Source organism: Neophocaena asiaeorientalis, unplaced genomic scaffold (genome assembly GCF_003031525.2).
Source record: "Neophocaena asiaeorientalis asiaeorientalis breed wild unplaced genomic scaffold, Neophocaena_asiaeorientalis_V1.1 scaffold550, whole genome shotgun sequence".
Classification (NCBI taxonomy): Eukaryota; Metazoa; Chordata; class Mammalia; order Artiodactyla; family Phocoenidae; genus Neophocaena; species Neophocaena asiaeorientalis.
This window is the reverse complement of record NW_020173396.1, coordinates 1,740,277-1,758,223: the sequence shown is the minus strand read 5'-3', so window position 1 is coordinate 1,758,223 and position 17,947 is coordinate 1,740,277. Positions and strand designations below refer to the sequence as shown.

Sequence of the window (17,947 nt, the reverse complement as noted above, 5' to 3'; positions counted from 1 at the left end):
CCTTTTCTATGTAGTTCATATCTGTTATCTGTTACTCAAAATAATGAGAGGGTGCCTGTTGGTTTTCAGGACACATTCTTTTGGGTCCTCTCATACAACATGTAGTAAAGATGCTGAGATCTAATGACTTATTCCCGTCATTTCTAGAAGCTCACATGCTTTTCTAGATAGTACATAAAGTTTGATTTATATCTCAAGTTAAATTTTTTAAGACCGATACTGAGGAGATAGTAATGACTTTTTGGTTTTCCAGATTATGCCAAAAACTTTGAATCCTCAGTGGAGAGAACAATTTGATTTTCATCTCTATGAAGAAAGAGGCGGAATCATTGATATCACTGCATGGGACAAAGACGCTGGGAAAAGGGATGACTTTATTGGCAGGTTTGTGCAATTTGGTATTTTTGGATCACCCTAGACAGGATGAGCTTTGTTGTAAGTCTGGTATTATAATTGATCTTTACTGTTTTGAAGCAAGGGATCTTATCATGGTAAGGCAGTGCTTGGGTGAACTGAAAAATAGATTTGAAGACTGACCAGTAGGTGGCAGTTTTGACCACTTGATGGACAGGCTATCTGAATTTGATATCCAGAAATTTTCTCCAGATGTCAGGAACATTGTGCATAAAAGTTACGCGAGTTGAGAAAGAGGAATCTCATTTGATATAAGATACTTAAAAGGAACAAAGAACATATTCAAAGTCTGCAAAGTGATCTGAGATAATATTACTTTTCATAAAGCATATTGTGACCGCAAAATGCATTGTTTCATACAACTCCCTGCAAGGTAGAGAATCTTGATAATCTCCTAGGAGTTCATAAATCTCCCAGGAGTTCAAGTTTCAGCGAAGGAAGTGTGTAAGTGAGGCAGATCCAGGTTAATCTGATAATGTGGTGAAGAAAAGAGTATTCTGAAGCTTACATGACATCTCTGCACAGAGACAAGGTTATTTTGAATGATTGCTTGAATTATATGAATTGTTTTCTAACTTGAAAGCCTATTTTAATATTTTCAATAGTTACATATGTGTCTTTATAGCAAAACACATTGAAACCTGCCAATACTGAAATAAAACATGGTGTACAGAAGAATTTGTTAGTTTAGAAAATTCTTTCTTCATCATAGTTGACATGATTTCCAAGTCTCTAAACATACAGCCTGAAGAAATGCATACATACTAATGATAATAAAGGGAATTTTACACTAAAAAAGCAAAAATAGGAATCCAACCCAATATATTTGTCTCTTTGGCTTTTGTTATTCTAAGAAATATGTTTTAAACAATGGTTTTCTTCATAGTATTATAAAGTGAGAGGTCACAGATCAGCTTCAGTTAACCTTTAATATTTTACTTATAAAATGAAATGAGAAAAACACCACTGCAAGCTAATGCTGTATTACATTTCAATCCTTTTTAGAGGACAAGCTTTCACTGCATATTTTTTCCCTCTAGTAAAATACTATTTTCAGTGTTTTCTTAAAGTTCTACCTTGCTCTCTTTGGGATATACCACCGGCTTAAGTATCAGTATAGATCTGTTAATACACTGAATACATTTTAGTATATATATATGTCTGTTTCCATCTTCCTCAATAAGCTATGAGCACTTTCAAGTAGATGCTTTCTAGATATTCCTTGAATAATTAATTCATTTTCATAATTTATAGCAACATTAGCTCTATTTGGTGACCACAAGGAAATCAGAATGGCTGTCATATGTAACTTGCTACCTCAATCTCATTACTTTGTATTCAAACTTGCTTATCATAGTAAAATAACGAAGTAATTGATGAAATGTACTGGCTTCTTGTACTTCTGGGTCCACATTACATGAAGTCCTTCTTATCCTTTTTTCCATTTTTTTCCCATAATGACAGATACCCTTTTACGTATTTTTCTTTCTTTGAAAAGCATCTCCAAATTTGGAAATTATGAAAATTTCTCAGCCCATTTTTTACTGACCTTTCCCTTTTCCTCACTTGATAATATTACAGATTCTTCAAGGGCATGCCTAATTATTTTAAGAAATGTTTGGCAGAGAGGTGGACTTGTTTATCTTACTTCATCTCGTTTCTATGGGTTTGTCCATATTTGGTGAATTTTGAGAGAACAGTGATAAATGGCTGGTGTGAAGATCATAGTGATTGCTCTAGACAACTGGGGGAGCTGAGAAGGTTTATGAAGTTTGGAAAAAGAGAATAAATCCATTTTTGGAGCTTCTGGGTTGGTGAACATGTACAGGTGCTGGGGGAGTGCTGTGCCCTGAGAGGGCATGGAAGCTCCACACCCCTTACACATACCTTACCCTGTGCATTTCTTCCAATCAGCCATTCCTGAGTTATATCCTTTCATAATAAACTAGTAATCTAGTTGGAAGTGTATCCTCCCTTCTTATTTTTTTAGCTGTTAGAGGTGTTTACCACCTGCGTATAGTTTCTGACTTGGGCTTTGCCTGGGTTGTTGGATGAGTTCTTTATGCCCGTGGCTATTACACAGGAGGACCTTGCAAGCAGGATCAAGAAACCCTGGGCTCCAGCACCCTCATTGCTTTGATGGGCAAATCTGTGTGCTCTGCTTCCCAGTATCTTGGTTGGATTAAAACTGGCTTGGATGGTGAGTCCAAATAGTACCATTAAAGAATTATAGGGATTTCTAAACCTCTCATTTATTTTGAATGACTTACATTTATTTCCAGTTACTTTTCTTTCTAAATATAATAAAAACTTATCTGGCATCAGCCTCACTAAAAAACATTCACTTTTGATCATATGCCAAATATTATTGCCTAAGAAAGCAATTTGAGCCAAAAAGTTTTGGAGTAAACAAGAGCACAGGTAGACAAGAAGACTCCTAGGACAGCTTTTGAGTATCAGTTTAAACCATTTTACACAGTAAAGGGATTTATTGTTGAATTTTGAGATAAGCAAAATGGACAATACAAAATTGTTGTACACTTTGCTAATTTAACAAAGATGCCTGTTGCAGAAAAAGGAAATGACCCTGGCAAATACCATCACTTCCAAGCTACTTGATGGCCAGATAGCAGCAGAAACTCTTGGTATCTGACTTTATACTTACTAACTTGTACTTTACACACATCCTGCCACTGAAGAACAATATATTATTAGATCTAAGTGGTGGGCAAGAGAGTTGCATGTGTTTATGTCAAGGTTGTGTGGTAACAGTGGAAATAATGCAGATTATAATAGAATCCCTTGGTCCTAGAATAGTTTAGAAGAGAATAGTTACCTTCTAATTAAATTTGAGTTCTAAGATTAAAGTAACAGGAGTAAAACTGTCATCACGGTCTTCTGTATTCTTTTCTTTTTTTTTTCCAATTTTTGAATTTTATTTTATTTACTTTTTTATACAGCAGGTTCTTATTAGTCATCAATTTTATACACATCAGTGTATACATGTCAATCCCAATCGCCCAATTCATCACACCACCATCCCCACCCCCACCACCGCTTTCCCCCCTTGGTGTCCATACGTTTGTTCTCTACATCTGTGTCTCTATTTCTGCCCTGCAAACCGGTTCATCTGTACCATTTTTCTAGGTTCCACATATATGCGTTAATATGTCATATTTGTTTTTCTCTTTCTGACTCACTTCACTCTGTATGACAGCCTCCAGATCCATCCACGTCTCTACAAATGACCCAATTTTGTTCCTTTTTATGGCTGAGTAATATTCCATTGTATATATGTACCACATCTTCTTTTTTTTTTTTCCACATCTTCATTGGGGTCTAATTGCTTTACAATGGTGTGTTAGTTTCTGCTTTATAAAAAAGTGAATCAGTTATACATATACACACGTTCCCACATCTCTTCCCTCTTGCGTCTCCCTCCCTCCCACCCTCCCCATCCCACCCCTCGACGTGGTCACAAAGCACTGAGCTGATCTCCCTGTGTGCAGCTGCTTCCCACGAGCTATCCATTTTACATTTGGTAGTGTATATATGTCCATGCCACTCTCTCACTTCGTGTGAGCTTACCCTTCCCCCTCCCCGGGTCCTCAAGTGCATTCTCTACATCTGTGTCTTTATTGCTATCCTACCCCTAGCCTTTTTTTTTTCTTTTTAGATTCCATATATATATGTTAGCATACAGTATTTGTTTTACTCTTTCTGACTTACTTCACTCTGTATGACAGTCTCTAGATCCATCCACCTCACTACAAATAATTCAATTTCCTTTCTTTTTACGGCTGAGTAATATTCTATTGTATATATGTGCCACATCTTCTTTATCCATTCATCTGTCCATGGACACTTAGGTTGCTTCCACGTCCTGGATATTGTAAATAGAGCTGCAATGAACATTGTGGTACATGACTCTTTGAATTATGGTTTTCTCAGGTTATGTGCCCAGTAGTGGGATTGCTAGGTCATATGGTAGTTCTATTTTTAGTTTTTTAAGGAAACTCCATAATGTTCTCCATAGTGGCTGTGTCAATTTACATTCCCACCAACAGTGCAAGAGGGTTGCCTTTTCTCCACACCCTCTCCAGCATTTATTGTTTCTAGATTTTTTGATGATCACCATTCTGACTGGTGTGAGGTGATACCTCATTGTAGTTTTGATTTGCATGTCTCTAATGATTAGTGATGTTGAGCACTCTTTCATGTGTTTTTTGGCAGTCTGTATATCTTCTTTGGAGAAATGTCTATTTAGGTCTTCTGCCCATTTTTGGATTGGGTTGTTTTTTTTTTTGATATTGAGCTGCATGAGCTGCTTGTAAATTTTGGAGATTAATCCTTTGTCAGTTGCTTCATTTGCAAATATTTTCTCCCATTCTGAGGGTTGTCTTTTGGTCTTGTTTATGGTTTCCTTTGCTGTGCAAAAGCTTTGAAGTTTCATTAGGTCCCATTTGTTTATTTTTGTTTTTATTTCCATTTCTCTAGGAGGTGGGTCAAAAAGGATCTTGCTGTGATTTATGTCATAGAGTGTTCTGCCTATGTTTTCCTCTAAGGGTTTTATAGTCTCTGGCCTTACACTTAGGTCTTTAATCCATTTTATTTTTGTGTATGGTGTTAGGAAGTGTTCCAATTACATTCTTTTACATGTAGCTGTCCAGTTTTCCCAGCACCACTTATTGAAGTGGCTGTCTTTTCTCCATTGTATATTCTTGCCTCCTTTATCAAAAATAAGGTGACCATATGTGCGTGGGTTTATCTCTGGGCTTTCTCTACTGTTCCATTGATCTCTATTTCTGTTTTTGTGCCAGAACCATACTGTCTTGATTACTGTAGCTTTGTAGTAGAGTCTGAAGTCAGGGAACCTGATTCCTCCACCACCGTTTTTCTTTCTCAAGATTGCTTTGGCTATTCAGGGTTTTTCGTCTTTCCATACAAATTGTGAAATTTTTTTGTTCTCATTCTGTGAAAAATGCAATTGGTAGTTTCATAGGGATTGCATTGAATCTGTAGATTGCTTTGGGTGCTATAGTCTTTTTCACAATGTTGATCCTTCCAATCCAAGAACATGGTATATCTCTCCATCTGTTTGTATCATCTTTAATTTCTTTCATCAGTGTCTTATAGTTTTCTGACTACAGGTCTTTTGTCTCCTTAGGTACCTGGTTTATTCCTAGGTATTCTATTCTTTTTGTTGCAGTGGTAAATGGGAGTGTTTTCTTAATTTCTCTTTCAGATTTTTCATCATTAGTGTATAGGAATGAAAGAGATTTCTGGGCATTAATTTTGTATCCTGCTACTCTACCAAATTCATTGATTAGCTCTAGTAGTTTTCTGGTAGAGTCTTTAAGGATTCACTATGTGTGGTATCATGTCATCTGCAAACAGTGACAGCTTTACTTCTTCTTTTCTGATTTGGATTCCTTTATTTCTTTTTCTTCTCTGATTGCTGTGGCTAAAACTTCCAAAAGTGTGTTGAATAATGGTGGTGAGAGGGGACAACCTTGTCTTATTCCTGATCTTAGAGGAAATGGTTTCAGTTTTTTACCATTGAGTTTCTTGGATTGACCCCTTGATCATTATATAGTGTCCTTCTTTGTCTCTTGTAATATTCTTTATTTTAAAGTCTATTTTGTCTGACATGAGAATTCCTACTCCAGCTTTCTTTTGATTTCCATTTGCCTGGAATATCTTTTTCCATCCCCTCACTTTCAGTCTGTACGTGTCCCTAGACCTGAAGCGGGTCTCCTGTAGACAGCATATATAACGGTCTTATGTTTGTATCCATTCAGCCTGTCTATGTCTTTTCGTTGAAGCATTTAATCCATTTACATTTATGGTAGTTATCGATATGTGTGCTCCTATTACCATTTTCTTAATTGTTTTGGGTTTGTTATTGTAGGTCTATTCCTTCTCTGTGTTTCCTGCCTAGAGAAGTTCCTTTAGCATTTGTGGTAAAGCTGGTTTGGTGGTGCTGAATTCTCTTAGCTTTTGCTTCTCTCTGACGGTTTTTATTTCTCCATCGAATCTGAATAAGATCCTTGTTGGGTAGAGTTTTCTTGGTTGTAGGTTTTTCCCTTTAATCACTTTAAATATGTCCGGACACTCCCTTCTGGCTTGAAGAGTTTCTGCTGAAAGATCAGCTGTTAACCTTATGGAAGTTCCCTAGTATGTTATTTGTTGTTTTTCCCTTGCTGCTTTTAATATTTTTTCTTTGTATTTAATTTTTGATAGTTTGATTGATATGTGTCTTGGCGTGTTTCTCTTTGGATTTATCCTGTATGGGGCTCTTTGTTTGGATTTATCCTGTATGGGACTCTTTGTGCTTCCTGGACTTGAATAACTATTTCCTTTCCTATATTAGGGAAGTTTTCAACTATAATCTCTTCAAGGTTTTCTCAGTCCCTTTGTTTTTTTCTTCTTCTTCTGGGACCCCTATAATTCAAATGTTGGTGCATTTAATGTCCCAGAGGTCTCTGAGACTGTCCCCAATTCTTTTCATCCTTTTTTCTTTATTTTGCTCTGTGGTAGTTATTTCCACTATTTTATCTTCCAGGTCACTTATCCATTCTTCTGCCTCAAGTTATTCTGCTATTGATTCCTCCTAGAGAATTTTTTATTTCATTTATTGTGTTGTTCATCATTGTTTGCTCTTTAGTTCTTCTAGGTCCATGTTAAACGTTTCTTGTATTTTCTCCATTCTATTTCCAAGATTTTTGGATCATCTTTACTATCATTACTCTGAATTCTTTTTCAGGTAGACTGCCTATATCCTCTTCATTTGTTTGGTCTGGTGGGTTTTTACCTTGCTTCTTCATCTGCTGTGTGTTTCTCTGTCTTCTCATTTTGCTCAGCTTACTGTGTTTGGGGTCTCCTTTTCATAGGCTGCAGGTTCGTAGTTCCTGTTGTTTTTGGTGTCTGCCGCCAGTGGGTAAGGTTGGTTTAGTGGGTTGTGTAGGCTTCCTGGTGGAGGGGACTGGTGCCTGTGTTCTGGTGGATGAGGCTGGATCTTGTCTTTCTGGTGGGCAGGACTGCATCCGGTGCTGTGTTTTGGCATGTCTGTGACCTTATTATGATTTTAGTCAGCCTCTCTGCTAGTGGGTGGTGTTGTGTTCCTGTCTTGCTAGTTGTTTCACATAGGGTGTCCAGCACTGTAGCTTGCTGGCCGTTGAGTGGAGCTGGGTCTTAGCGTTGAGATGGAGATCTCAGGGAGAGCTTTTGATGTTTGATATTATATGGAGCCAGGAGGTCTCTGGTGGACCAATGTCCTGAACTTTGCTCTCCCACCTCAGAGGCACAGGCCTGACACCCAGCCAGAGCAGCAAGACCCTGTCAGCCACACAGCTCAGAAGAAAAGGAAGAAAAAAGGAAGAAAGAAAAGAAAAGAAAATTATTTAAAAATATTATTAAAAAATTAAAAAGTAATTTTAAAAAAGAAAGAAAGAGGAAAGCAACCTAACTAAAAAGTAAATCCACCAATGAAAACAAGTGCTAAAAACTATACTAAAAAATAAAAACCAGGCAGACAGAACCCTAGGACAAATGGTAAAAGTAAAGCTAAACAGACAAAATCACACAAAGTCCACTGCCTCAATTTTGGGGTGATTCGTTGTCTATTCATGTATTCCACAGATGCAGGGTACATCAAGTTGATTGTGGAGATTTAATCCGCTGCTCCTGAGGATGCTGGGAGAGATTTCCCTTTCTCTTCTTTGTTCGCGCAGTTCCCGGGGTTCAACTTTGGATTTGGCCCCGCCTCTGCGTGTAGGTCGCCTGAGGGAGTCTATTCTTCGCTCAGACAGGACGGGGTTAAAGGAGCCGCTGATTCGGGGGCTCTGGCGCACTCAGGCCTGGGGGAGGGAGGGGCACGGAGTGCGGGGCGAGCCTGCGGTGGCAGAGGCCAGCGTGACATTGCACCAGCCTGAGGCGCGCCGTGCGTGCGTTCTCCCGGGAAAGTTGTCCCTGGATCCCGGGACCCTGGCAGTGGCGGGCTGCAGAGGCTCCTGGGAGGGGCGGTGTGGAGAGTGACCTGTGCTTGCTGCACACAGGCAGCTTGGTGGTGGCAGCAGCAGCCTTAGTGTCTCATGCCAGTCTCTGGGGTTTGTGCTGTTATCCGCGGCTCGCGACCGTCTCTGGAGCTCGTTTAGGTGGTGCTCTTAATCCCCTCTCCTCGCGCACCGGGAAACAATGGTCTCTTGCGTCTTAGGCAGGTGCAGACTTTTTCCCGGACTCCCTCCCGGCTAGCTGTGGTGCACTAACCCCTTCAGGCTGTGTTCACGCAGCCAACCCCAGTCCTCTCCCTGGGATCCAACCTCCGAATCCCGAGCCTCAGCTCCCAGCCCCGCCCGCCCCGGCGGGTGAGCAGACAAGCCTCTCGGGCTGGTGAGTGCCAGTCGGCACTGATCCTCTGTGCGGGAATCTCTCCACTTTGCCCTCCGCATCCCTGTGGCTGCGCTCTCCTCCGTGGCTCCGAAGCTTCCCCCCTCCGCCGCCCGCAGTCTCCGCCCGCGAAAGGGCTTCCTAGTATGTGGAAACCTTTCCTCCTTCACGGCTCCCTCCCACTGGTGCAGGTCCTGTCCCTATTCTTTGTCTCTGTTTATTGTTTTCTTTTGCCCTACCCGGGTACGTGGGGAGTTTCTTGCCTTTTGGGAGGTCTGAGGTCTTCTGCCAGCATTCAGTAGGTGTTCTGTAGGAGTTGTTCCACGTGTAGATGTATTTCTGGTGTATCTGTGGGGAGGAAGGTGATCTCCGTGTCTTAACTCCTCCGCCATCTTGAAGGTCTCCCACATATAATGATTTTTGAAATGTGTTTTTGTAAGTGTATACTCTATAACAGGGCTTTGTTTATTACAAAGATGAGACTGGCTATGAATGAAAGAGCCACTTGCAAATCTGGAGTATCAACACAGTGAAAACTATTTTTACACTGAACAGTAGCCACTCCCATTCTCACTTGATCCCACGTAGTCAGGCTTTTGCCCCCAACAAACTGCTCTTGTCAAGGTCACCTGTGACCACCACGTTGCTAAATTCAATGGCCAGTGTTTAACCTACATCTTACCTGATCAGCAGCTGCGCTGGACTTGTCTGATAGCTTCGTTCCTTAAAACAGGTTTTTTCAGTTGGCTTCCAGAACAGAGGGCTCTGTTTTCCTCTTACCTCATCACATGCTCTTTCTTCATCTCCCCCGCAGATTTTTCCTCGTTTTCCTCCTGATTTAATTCTGGAGACCCTCAGAGCTCACTCCCTGGGCATCTTCTCTGTCTATACCTGCCCCCATGGTGCCTTCACCCACCCTTGTGCTTTCCATACCACCTAAGATTGACAGCGACAAACATATAGATCCACTCCTTAACTCCACGTCCAACTGCCTGCTTGAAATCTCCATTTGGACGTCTAATAGGCTTCTCCAATTCAGCAGGTCCAAAGCCAGACTTCTCACCCGCAGCGCCCCAAATCTGCTCCTCCATCGGGATTCTCTCTCGTTCGTTGCTAACACTAAAAATCTTGGAGTCATTTTTTATTCTTTTCTTTCATTCTCATCAAGTCCATTCAGCAACTTGCAAACTTCTCCTTCAGAATATAGTCAGAAATCACCCTTATCATCTCAATCATTCTGTTTCCTGTTGAAGCCACTGTCAGTTTCATGTGGGCAGCGGCAAGAGCCTCCTGTTCTCCTTCCTTCCACATAACATCAACAAAATAATTTAACTCCTCTGCTCAAAGCCCTGTAGTTGTTTCCCATCTCAGTCTGTGTATAGCCAGTATCCTCATAGAGCCCTCTGATGCTCTTGGTGATCTGGCCCTGTGATCCCTCTGCCCTGAACTTCTGCTACTTTGCCCCTCCCTCCCTCTGCTCTGTCCCAGCCTCTTTGCTGTTCCTCAGGTGCACCATATACCTCCCCACCTCAGGATCTTTCCCTCCATCTGTGACACTCTTTCTTCAGGTGTCCACCTGCCTTGCTTCTTTACCTTCTTTAGGTCTATGCACAAATGTCACATCAGGGAGACAGCCATACCAACCCTATTTAAAATCGAATCTTCTTTTCCTTGACATTATGTTTCTTCTATCCTGCTTTGTTTTCTCCATCGAAGTAATCACTATTTGACATACTATGCATTTCACTTACTTATTTTATCATGTATTTTCTATCACTTGAATGTGAGCTTCATGAAGGCAGGGGTTTTTGAGTGCTTTGTTCATTGTGGCATCCTCAATACCTATTAAGGTATGTGGCAAGTAATAGGTGCTTAATAAATATTTGCTAAATACCTGAAGTTTGACTGAGTACTGGAAATTATGGCTCTTCCTTCTCTAAATAAATATAGCATTTGACACCTGATGTAAATGCAAAGGCAATTAGAACAGCATGCCTTAGTGAAAAGTACAAAGTTTCAGTGTAATTAAGAAAGATATTTGTATATAATTCAAAAGGGAGAATTAATGGGTTAAAATGTCTAGGTGTCTGAGTAATCTTTGTACTTAAAAAATACTGAATGGTTGCATTTTAATAAAAAGTAGCCTATGCATTTACCAAGATACTTATAACTTTTTCACCATTATAATATCAAGTGAGTTAATGCCATCTGGTTGTTAAATTTTACACAAAAATAAATGTACCATGAATGGAAAGAAACAATAATAATAGTGCTTTACACTGTATAGGGCACTATTATTATATACATTAGTTCAATATTAGGGGGTAACAAGGATGCTTCCTATTGTACCAATTTTGCCGGTGCAAAAAGTGAGACAGGTTTAGAGGTATAGCAAAAAAGGAGGTTTAGAGATTGTTCAGCTAGTGTGAATTTGGGGTGATTGATCTGAGACTCAAATCCAGGACTCCTGATTTTAAAGTCCATGCGCCTTTCACCTCGGTCCAGTATTCAGTATGTCCTGAAGCCATTAAGGGCTCGATAAAGTGCCAAGAAGTCAGTAAACCCACTTGGGTGGTATGCACCGTACTGCAAGTTGGAACAACAAATTTTACCTGTTGCTAAACTACAGATTTCAAGTGAAGGTGAAATAATGTTAATCTGCATGTAATTATTTAACTTTCTGATCACCTGCATTTTGGCAGGCAAGACGGACTGCCACCTTTACGATAATCAGCTAATAAATCCTCATGATTGTTACACTTTTATGCAGAGCAGTAATCTGAACAAATTGTCTGCTGACAGCTGTGGTAAATTGCCAAGAATGAGTGCTGTCAGAGAACAAGTTGTTTTTATGAACGTGCAGAGTAAGTAAATCCCATGTCAAGCAATTTCATTCAGTCAGAGTTATTTGCAATCCAATATAGCAAGATTTATAGCCTTATTTATTAGTGTGCAAAATGCTTTTTTATCTTTAAAGTGGCATTGATTTGGGGCACATATATTTTAGGTTAGTGGATTACTACTAACTTTTATTTGTTGCATTGTGATCAGGGCCGAGGCATTGGTACTGCCCATGACAATAAAGTGCTATAGATGTACACTTCAGTAGAGAGTTCTATTTCAACACAATTTTTATTACTAATATAGAAGAAAAAGTTATCCCAAATGGGCAAGTTCCGGGTGAAGAACAAATGCTTTCAACCATAAAAATAATCTATGACTCTATATTTAATGCCAAAGGAAAGAGAATGTGGAATGAGTACCTCCTATGTACTATACATAGTACATGTATGTCTGTCCAGGTATAGTGTGGAAAATGAGGAAAACAGCCTTTGACTTTGCATGTTAACCAAATTAATGTTTTCTTAAAGTTGAAGGTCACTGCGTCTGAGCATTTGACACTCTCTAGATTCTGATTTGCAGTGTTTCTTATTTGTGATATAAATACTACGATGATTGTTCCATTTCCTATGTAAATAAGTGTAGGAGCAGTCCTGCCTCATTATTAATTTGAAAAAAGCACAAAGATAACTAGTCAGAAAATTCTAAACTGGAGAGAGTGTTTAATGAAATCTTTCTGTTTCACCATTTTTCTTACTAAGGATTGAGTGAAATATTTTATTTGGGAGAGAGACAGTATTTCAGTAAAGAATGTCATTGATCCTTGTCTTGGCTTTTCCTAAACTCAAGCTAAGCCAAATATATTAAGATTTTAATCCATTTTCTTTCATGGCTTACTATTTTTTCTGCTAAAGATTTTCTCAGGAAGTTTATACTCACTGCAGTATTTTGTCTACGATAGGCATTTCCAAAGACAGTTTCCATGCACCATGCAGTTTCCAAAGACAGTGTGTGTATTAAATAGCTTACCATCGAGGCAATGAATGGGGAAACTCCCAAGTTTGTAGAAGTATGCTCTGATAAAGCCATCTCCCCAAAGACAGTTGGACAGTGACAACTGCTGACAACAGAAAGGCAGTAACTGCATTAGCAGTTAGTAATGTCAGAGGTGGCGTGTACACCGCATAATCGTGAAACTTGAAAACACATCAGTGGTTACCTATTGAATCCTTTAAAATGCAAAGATTCTAAAGAATTATGTATCATATTGATTTATAATATGAGATCTTATACTATGTTTTTGTTTTACTAACGTAAAGTAGCTCTCATGCAGTAAATCTCAAAAAGCTTCCTAATTTTATCGTTAAATTTGGTCCAGATTAGTAAAATGTGTTTTTAGAAATGACCCCTCCACCAAAGAAATTCTATAGAGGCTTGTCTTCCTGTCCTGAAGGCTTCATTTTTAAATGTCCTCTTATCATGATGGCTTCATAATATCATGAGCTAGTACTTCAGGGCACAAAACACACTTAGAAGTTCCTTGTTAGAGGAGATGTAAATTTTTGTTGCAGATATTCTTCCTGATAATTTTAAGTTGAATTTTGTTTGAATTCTTGCTATATCTGATTATGCCACATTATTGGTTTGTAAATCAGAATCAGAGTGTAGCTGACAGACAGATGGGCTAGGAGTAAACGTGTCAACTCTGTGTGTTCTTGTTTATCATTCTGTTCACTTATGCTTGTTCAATTAGTATTATACTCAATCCACAGTTTCTTTACTGGGATCTTTTATTTTTTAATTTTTATTTTACATTGGAGTATAGTTGATTTACAATGTTGTGTTAGTTTCAGGCGTACAGCAAAATGATTTAGTTATACATATACATATATCTATTCTTTTTCAGATTCTTTTCCCATATAGGTTGTTACAGAGTACTGAGTAGTGGTCCCTGTGCTATACAGTAGGTCCTTGTTGATTACCTATTTTATACATAGTAGTGTGTGTATGTTAATCCCAACCTCCTAACTTCCTGGGATTTTTTAAAGCCACTGTCCATTTTGTGAGGATTAGTTCAGTTAAAACTAGATGATATAATCCGTAAGTCCACCTAACCGAGCATATGTGGACTGCAGTTCACTGAAAGCCAGTCAGCAAGTTCGGGGGCCACTGTCAACCCCTCCATGTCATGCAGCTTCTGCTCATCCCTCAAAATACTTGCAGGTCACATGTGACATATCTGATGTATGGGCTACCAGTGTTAATGCATATATAAAATATTTATGAAGTTTGAATCCTGTCCTATTTTAAATTAAAAAATACATCCAAATAGGCCTTTTACTTCCTGTACCCCGTGTGTACATCAACGGTGCTAATCACAAAACTGTTTCATCTGGGTAAAACTATCATTGGTTACTGGTTTAGGCATGGCAGAAGGAAAGGTGGGGAGAAAAAAGGTGACAAGAATACTGAAATTTTTCTTCTTGAACTTAGGGGAAAACGTCACCAAATAAATGTGATATATTCCTTTCATGTGACTAAGTAATGCATATAGTTTTTAAAAGGTGCAAAGAATTTCAAGCTTTGCTATGGAAGTCAGTAAATGTGAAGTCTTGCCATCACTTAATTCCTCTGAGCCTCAGTTTCCCCATTTGTGGAATGTAAGAAAATAGCTCTCCAATCTCAGTTTTTGAGTCTCTTTTGATTCTTCTATTGATGATTGATTGACTGATGAGTTCGGAACAGACAGTACATTTTAAAATTGTACAATATCAAACTAAGGCATATGAGATAATAAAACTACATATTATAGTTACATAGTACTTTCATCTTTTCAAAGTAGTTTTTCATCTGTTATTCCTGTGTTTTTACAATTCTATGCAAAGAGAAGGCATAAACGAGGAAAGCTGATGCACAAAAAGTTTGTAACTTGCTTGATATCACAATACTAATGAATAATTCAGCTTTGTTAAAACTTTGGTGTTCTGAACCCCTGACGCGAACTCTGAAGCCGAATGACTTCGCTAAAAGCAACACACTAGGTCTGCGGTAGTTCCGGAAATAAGGATGTGAGAAACCAGAAGGCTTAGAAAGGGCTGAATCCCCCAAATTTAACAGAGGCCTGACACACAGTGCACTTAATAAATAGTTAATGAATGAGTGAATGAGTGAGTGTTGGAAAGAAATCAACCCACTCTCTGGGAAGGCAATATAGAAATGGTAGCATGAGCACATTACATGCTAATCCTGGCTCTGCCACTGTCGCCTTTCTGAACCTCTGTCTCCTCATCCATAAGTACTTTAATACTTACAGAGCACCAACTATATTCCAGCTCTGTGCTAGGTGCCTGCCCTTGAGGTGTATCAGGAGATTAACAGGAAAAGACATTTCAGTGAGAATTAGTTAAAAATTAGCCAAGCAAACATAGGTAGATACATCATCTCAGGCAGAGGGGTTGCTTCATGCAAACACAAAGAAACAGGTGAGCCCTAGCATGGATGATGGGAGAATTAGCTGTCAGGAATTACTTAAGTAGTAAGTGTAAGTCAACAAATGACACCCAAGCTGATGGTAGGTTGTGGAGTGCCCCATTGCCTTACTAAGGATATTTTATAGGTGGTGGGGAGCCAGGAGTGGGACATGGTCAGGTTTGGGTTTTGGACATCTGTAACTGTGGGGATTAAATGGTACCAATAATTTTTGCCTTCGACCAGGTTCCCTAGGAAACAGAGCTTGAGGCAGGGATTAGGTGCTGATACTTAATTGGGAGGTACAATCCCAGGTCCTGAGAGTGAGAGAGAAAGAACATGAGGCAGGGAAGACTAGGAAGTAATGCACGGTGATAAGTTACTGGGCTGGCCATGTTCCCTGTGTTTCAGAGATACAGTGGTTGCCCAGCAGGTGTGCCCACTTGGCCACATGTGGATAGGCAATATGGAGAATCCTGCTTTGGAATGGTTTGTGAGAGGGTGGAAGGCATGGGGAGTTATCTTCCCATCACCTATGCCATTGATCTAAGTTCACCCCATAAGGAGAAAACTTCTGCATTGTTTCATCTGGTTTCTTTGGCAGTTGATCAGGAAGCCAGATCCCATACTCCACGGTGTGGCTTTATATCCAAGTGCAGAAGTGGCCTTAGAAGCCAGAAATTTGGGGCATGTGGCAGTTAGGCCTAGATGCACAGTAGCAGCCAAGCAGAGTGCTCAGCCCATTTGGGCAAGTGAAAGTTAGGACAGTCCTAGGCCAGTCCCAGGTGGAAGACCTATGAGGACTCAAGCCCAGCTGTTTGGTCACAGTGGTGGGATGAAGACCAGCCCCTTGGAAAGACCCAGCCAAAGTCGAGGCTGAGGCAAAGCAGGCAGCTGAGGACCCAGGAGTTCCTTGTGGAACCCAGATATAAAACAGATGTAAGGGGAGCTATTCTTTGAACAAAAGAGGAGAATCCACACTCCCTTTTTCACTCCATGCATGGTGACCTGGATGCACCCCCTCCCAGTGCTCCTTAGAAGACAATTTGATATTAGGTTAGATTGTCTGCCTTCTGGCACCAGCATTCAGACGTTTTTCAGCAGGGTAGAGGCGTAATACATCTGAGGAATAATATTTCATTGCCTGTAAGATGAATTTGTTCTCTTACCATTTTATTGGTCTGTGGAATTGCAAAGAAAGGAAGATGTAAATAATGGTAAACATGGATAGAGTTATAATAAATTGTGGAATTTGAGGTTTTTGAGAATTTGAAGTTCATCTAGTTCAATTCCCTCATATCACAGATGAGAAACCTGGAATTCCAGGGGCTAAGTTGTCTTGGAAAAGGTCATCCAACTAATTAGTGACGGATGGAAGGCTAGAACCAAGGGAATCTGATGCCCAGTCTCGGGCTCTTTCCCCTGTGAATGTGTCTGTGTATATATTTTTGGAGTTCATGAACTTGCTTCAATACTTTTAAAAATTTGCCTTTTCATTTTCATAACAATAAAAACATCAATTTTTGCTTATTCTGAAACCATCTGAATGATCACCTAGTATTTCTGTAACCAAACTATAGTGAATCCTTCCTTTGTTGAGAACATAATAGTACAGGTAAGCCAGGTACGGGTGAATCTGCCTGTTGGACTGCTATAACCGAACACCATAGACTGGGTGGATGGAATTCAACAGAAATTTATTTTTCACAGTTCTGGGGGTTGAGAAGTCCAAGATCAAGACAAAAGCAGATTTGGTGTCTGGTTTCATGCTTCATAAACTGCTGTTTTCTTCTGTGTCCTCACATGACAGAAGGGGTGAGGGATCTCTCTTGTGCCTTTTTTTATGAGGGCACTAATCCCATTCATGAGGGCTCCACTCTCATGACCTAATCACTTCCCAACCACCCCACTTCTTAATATCATCACATTGGGCACTAGGTTTCAACATATGAATTTTGGAGAGCACACAAACATTCAAACCATAGCACTGGCCCCTAGTAATTAGTCCTGAATTCACTTTGCAATACAGTATGTTGCAGGAGTTCCATCTTTGTTCATATATATTCAATAACAACAAAGGAATAGCAAAAGCTTTTTCTCCACCAAATTCCAGCAATAATCTGATTCGATACCCATTTAATGCAGATATCAGCGATGCTGTAATGCTGACTTTATCCTGAAGTTAATAGGACAATTTTGCTTGGTTATCAGGTGACATTTTGCTTTAAATGGCATCTGAGGATTACTCCTCAGCAGAGTTTTTTAGATGAATAGGAGATCTGAGTAACATCAACTAGCAAAAAGCATCTTGAATTCATTAATGCTCTCTTTTCAAAATATTTGTATACATAGGCATTTTCTATATTAGAATGATTATAGTCAAAATTCTGAACCATTAAATATAGGACAGAACCTGGGACTGTTTCTACGAGTGTACCCAATATTGAAAATTTAGTTGCAGCAGAAAGGTATAATCCTTCCTATAGATGTACAATGGTAATTTAAATTTTATTAGTTCCATAGCTTTTAAAATTCAATTTGTAATTTTTTCTTAGTTTATCGTCTTCTAAGAGCAATTACTTACTGCATTCTTCCTAGTTCATACATATTTTTAAAGCATAAAAATAACACGCTTCTGTACTTGAAACCGGAGTTAATGAGTCCTGTTCAAAACAAGTCTGGAGGGGCTTCCCAGGTGGCGCAGTGGTTGAGAGTCCGCCTGTCGATGCAGGGGACGCGGGTTCATGCCCCAGTCCGGGAGGATCCCACGTGCCGTGGAGCAGCTGGGCCCGTGAGCTGTGGCCGCTGAGCCTGGGCGTCCGGAGCCTGTGCTCTA

General features: G+C 39.7%; 1 protein-coding gene across 13 annotated transcripts in view; it reads left to right on the top strand.

Annotated features, from left to right (window-relative positions):
* MCTP1 (multiple C2 and transmembrane domain containing 1) overlaps window positions 1-17,947 on the top strand; it is a 352,345-nt gene that overhangs the window by 139,174 nt on the left and 195,224 nt on the right. For all 13 annotated transcript variants that reach the window (XR_003003489.1, XM_024746952.1, XM_024746948.1 and 10 more), the window contains one exon: window positions 254-384. Coding sequence is in view for 12 of the 13 variants with exons in the window: in XM_024746952.1 (XP_024602720.1) it covers window positions 254-384 (131 nt within the window). In the remaining variant the exon portion in view is untranslated. The remainder of the gene's footprint in view (window positions 1-253; window positions 385-17,947) is intronic.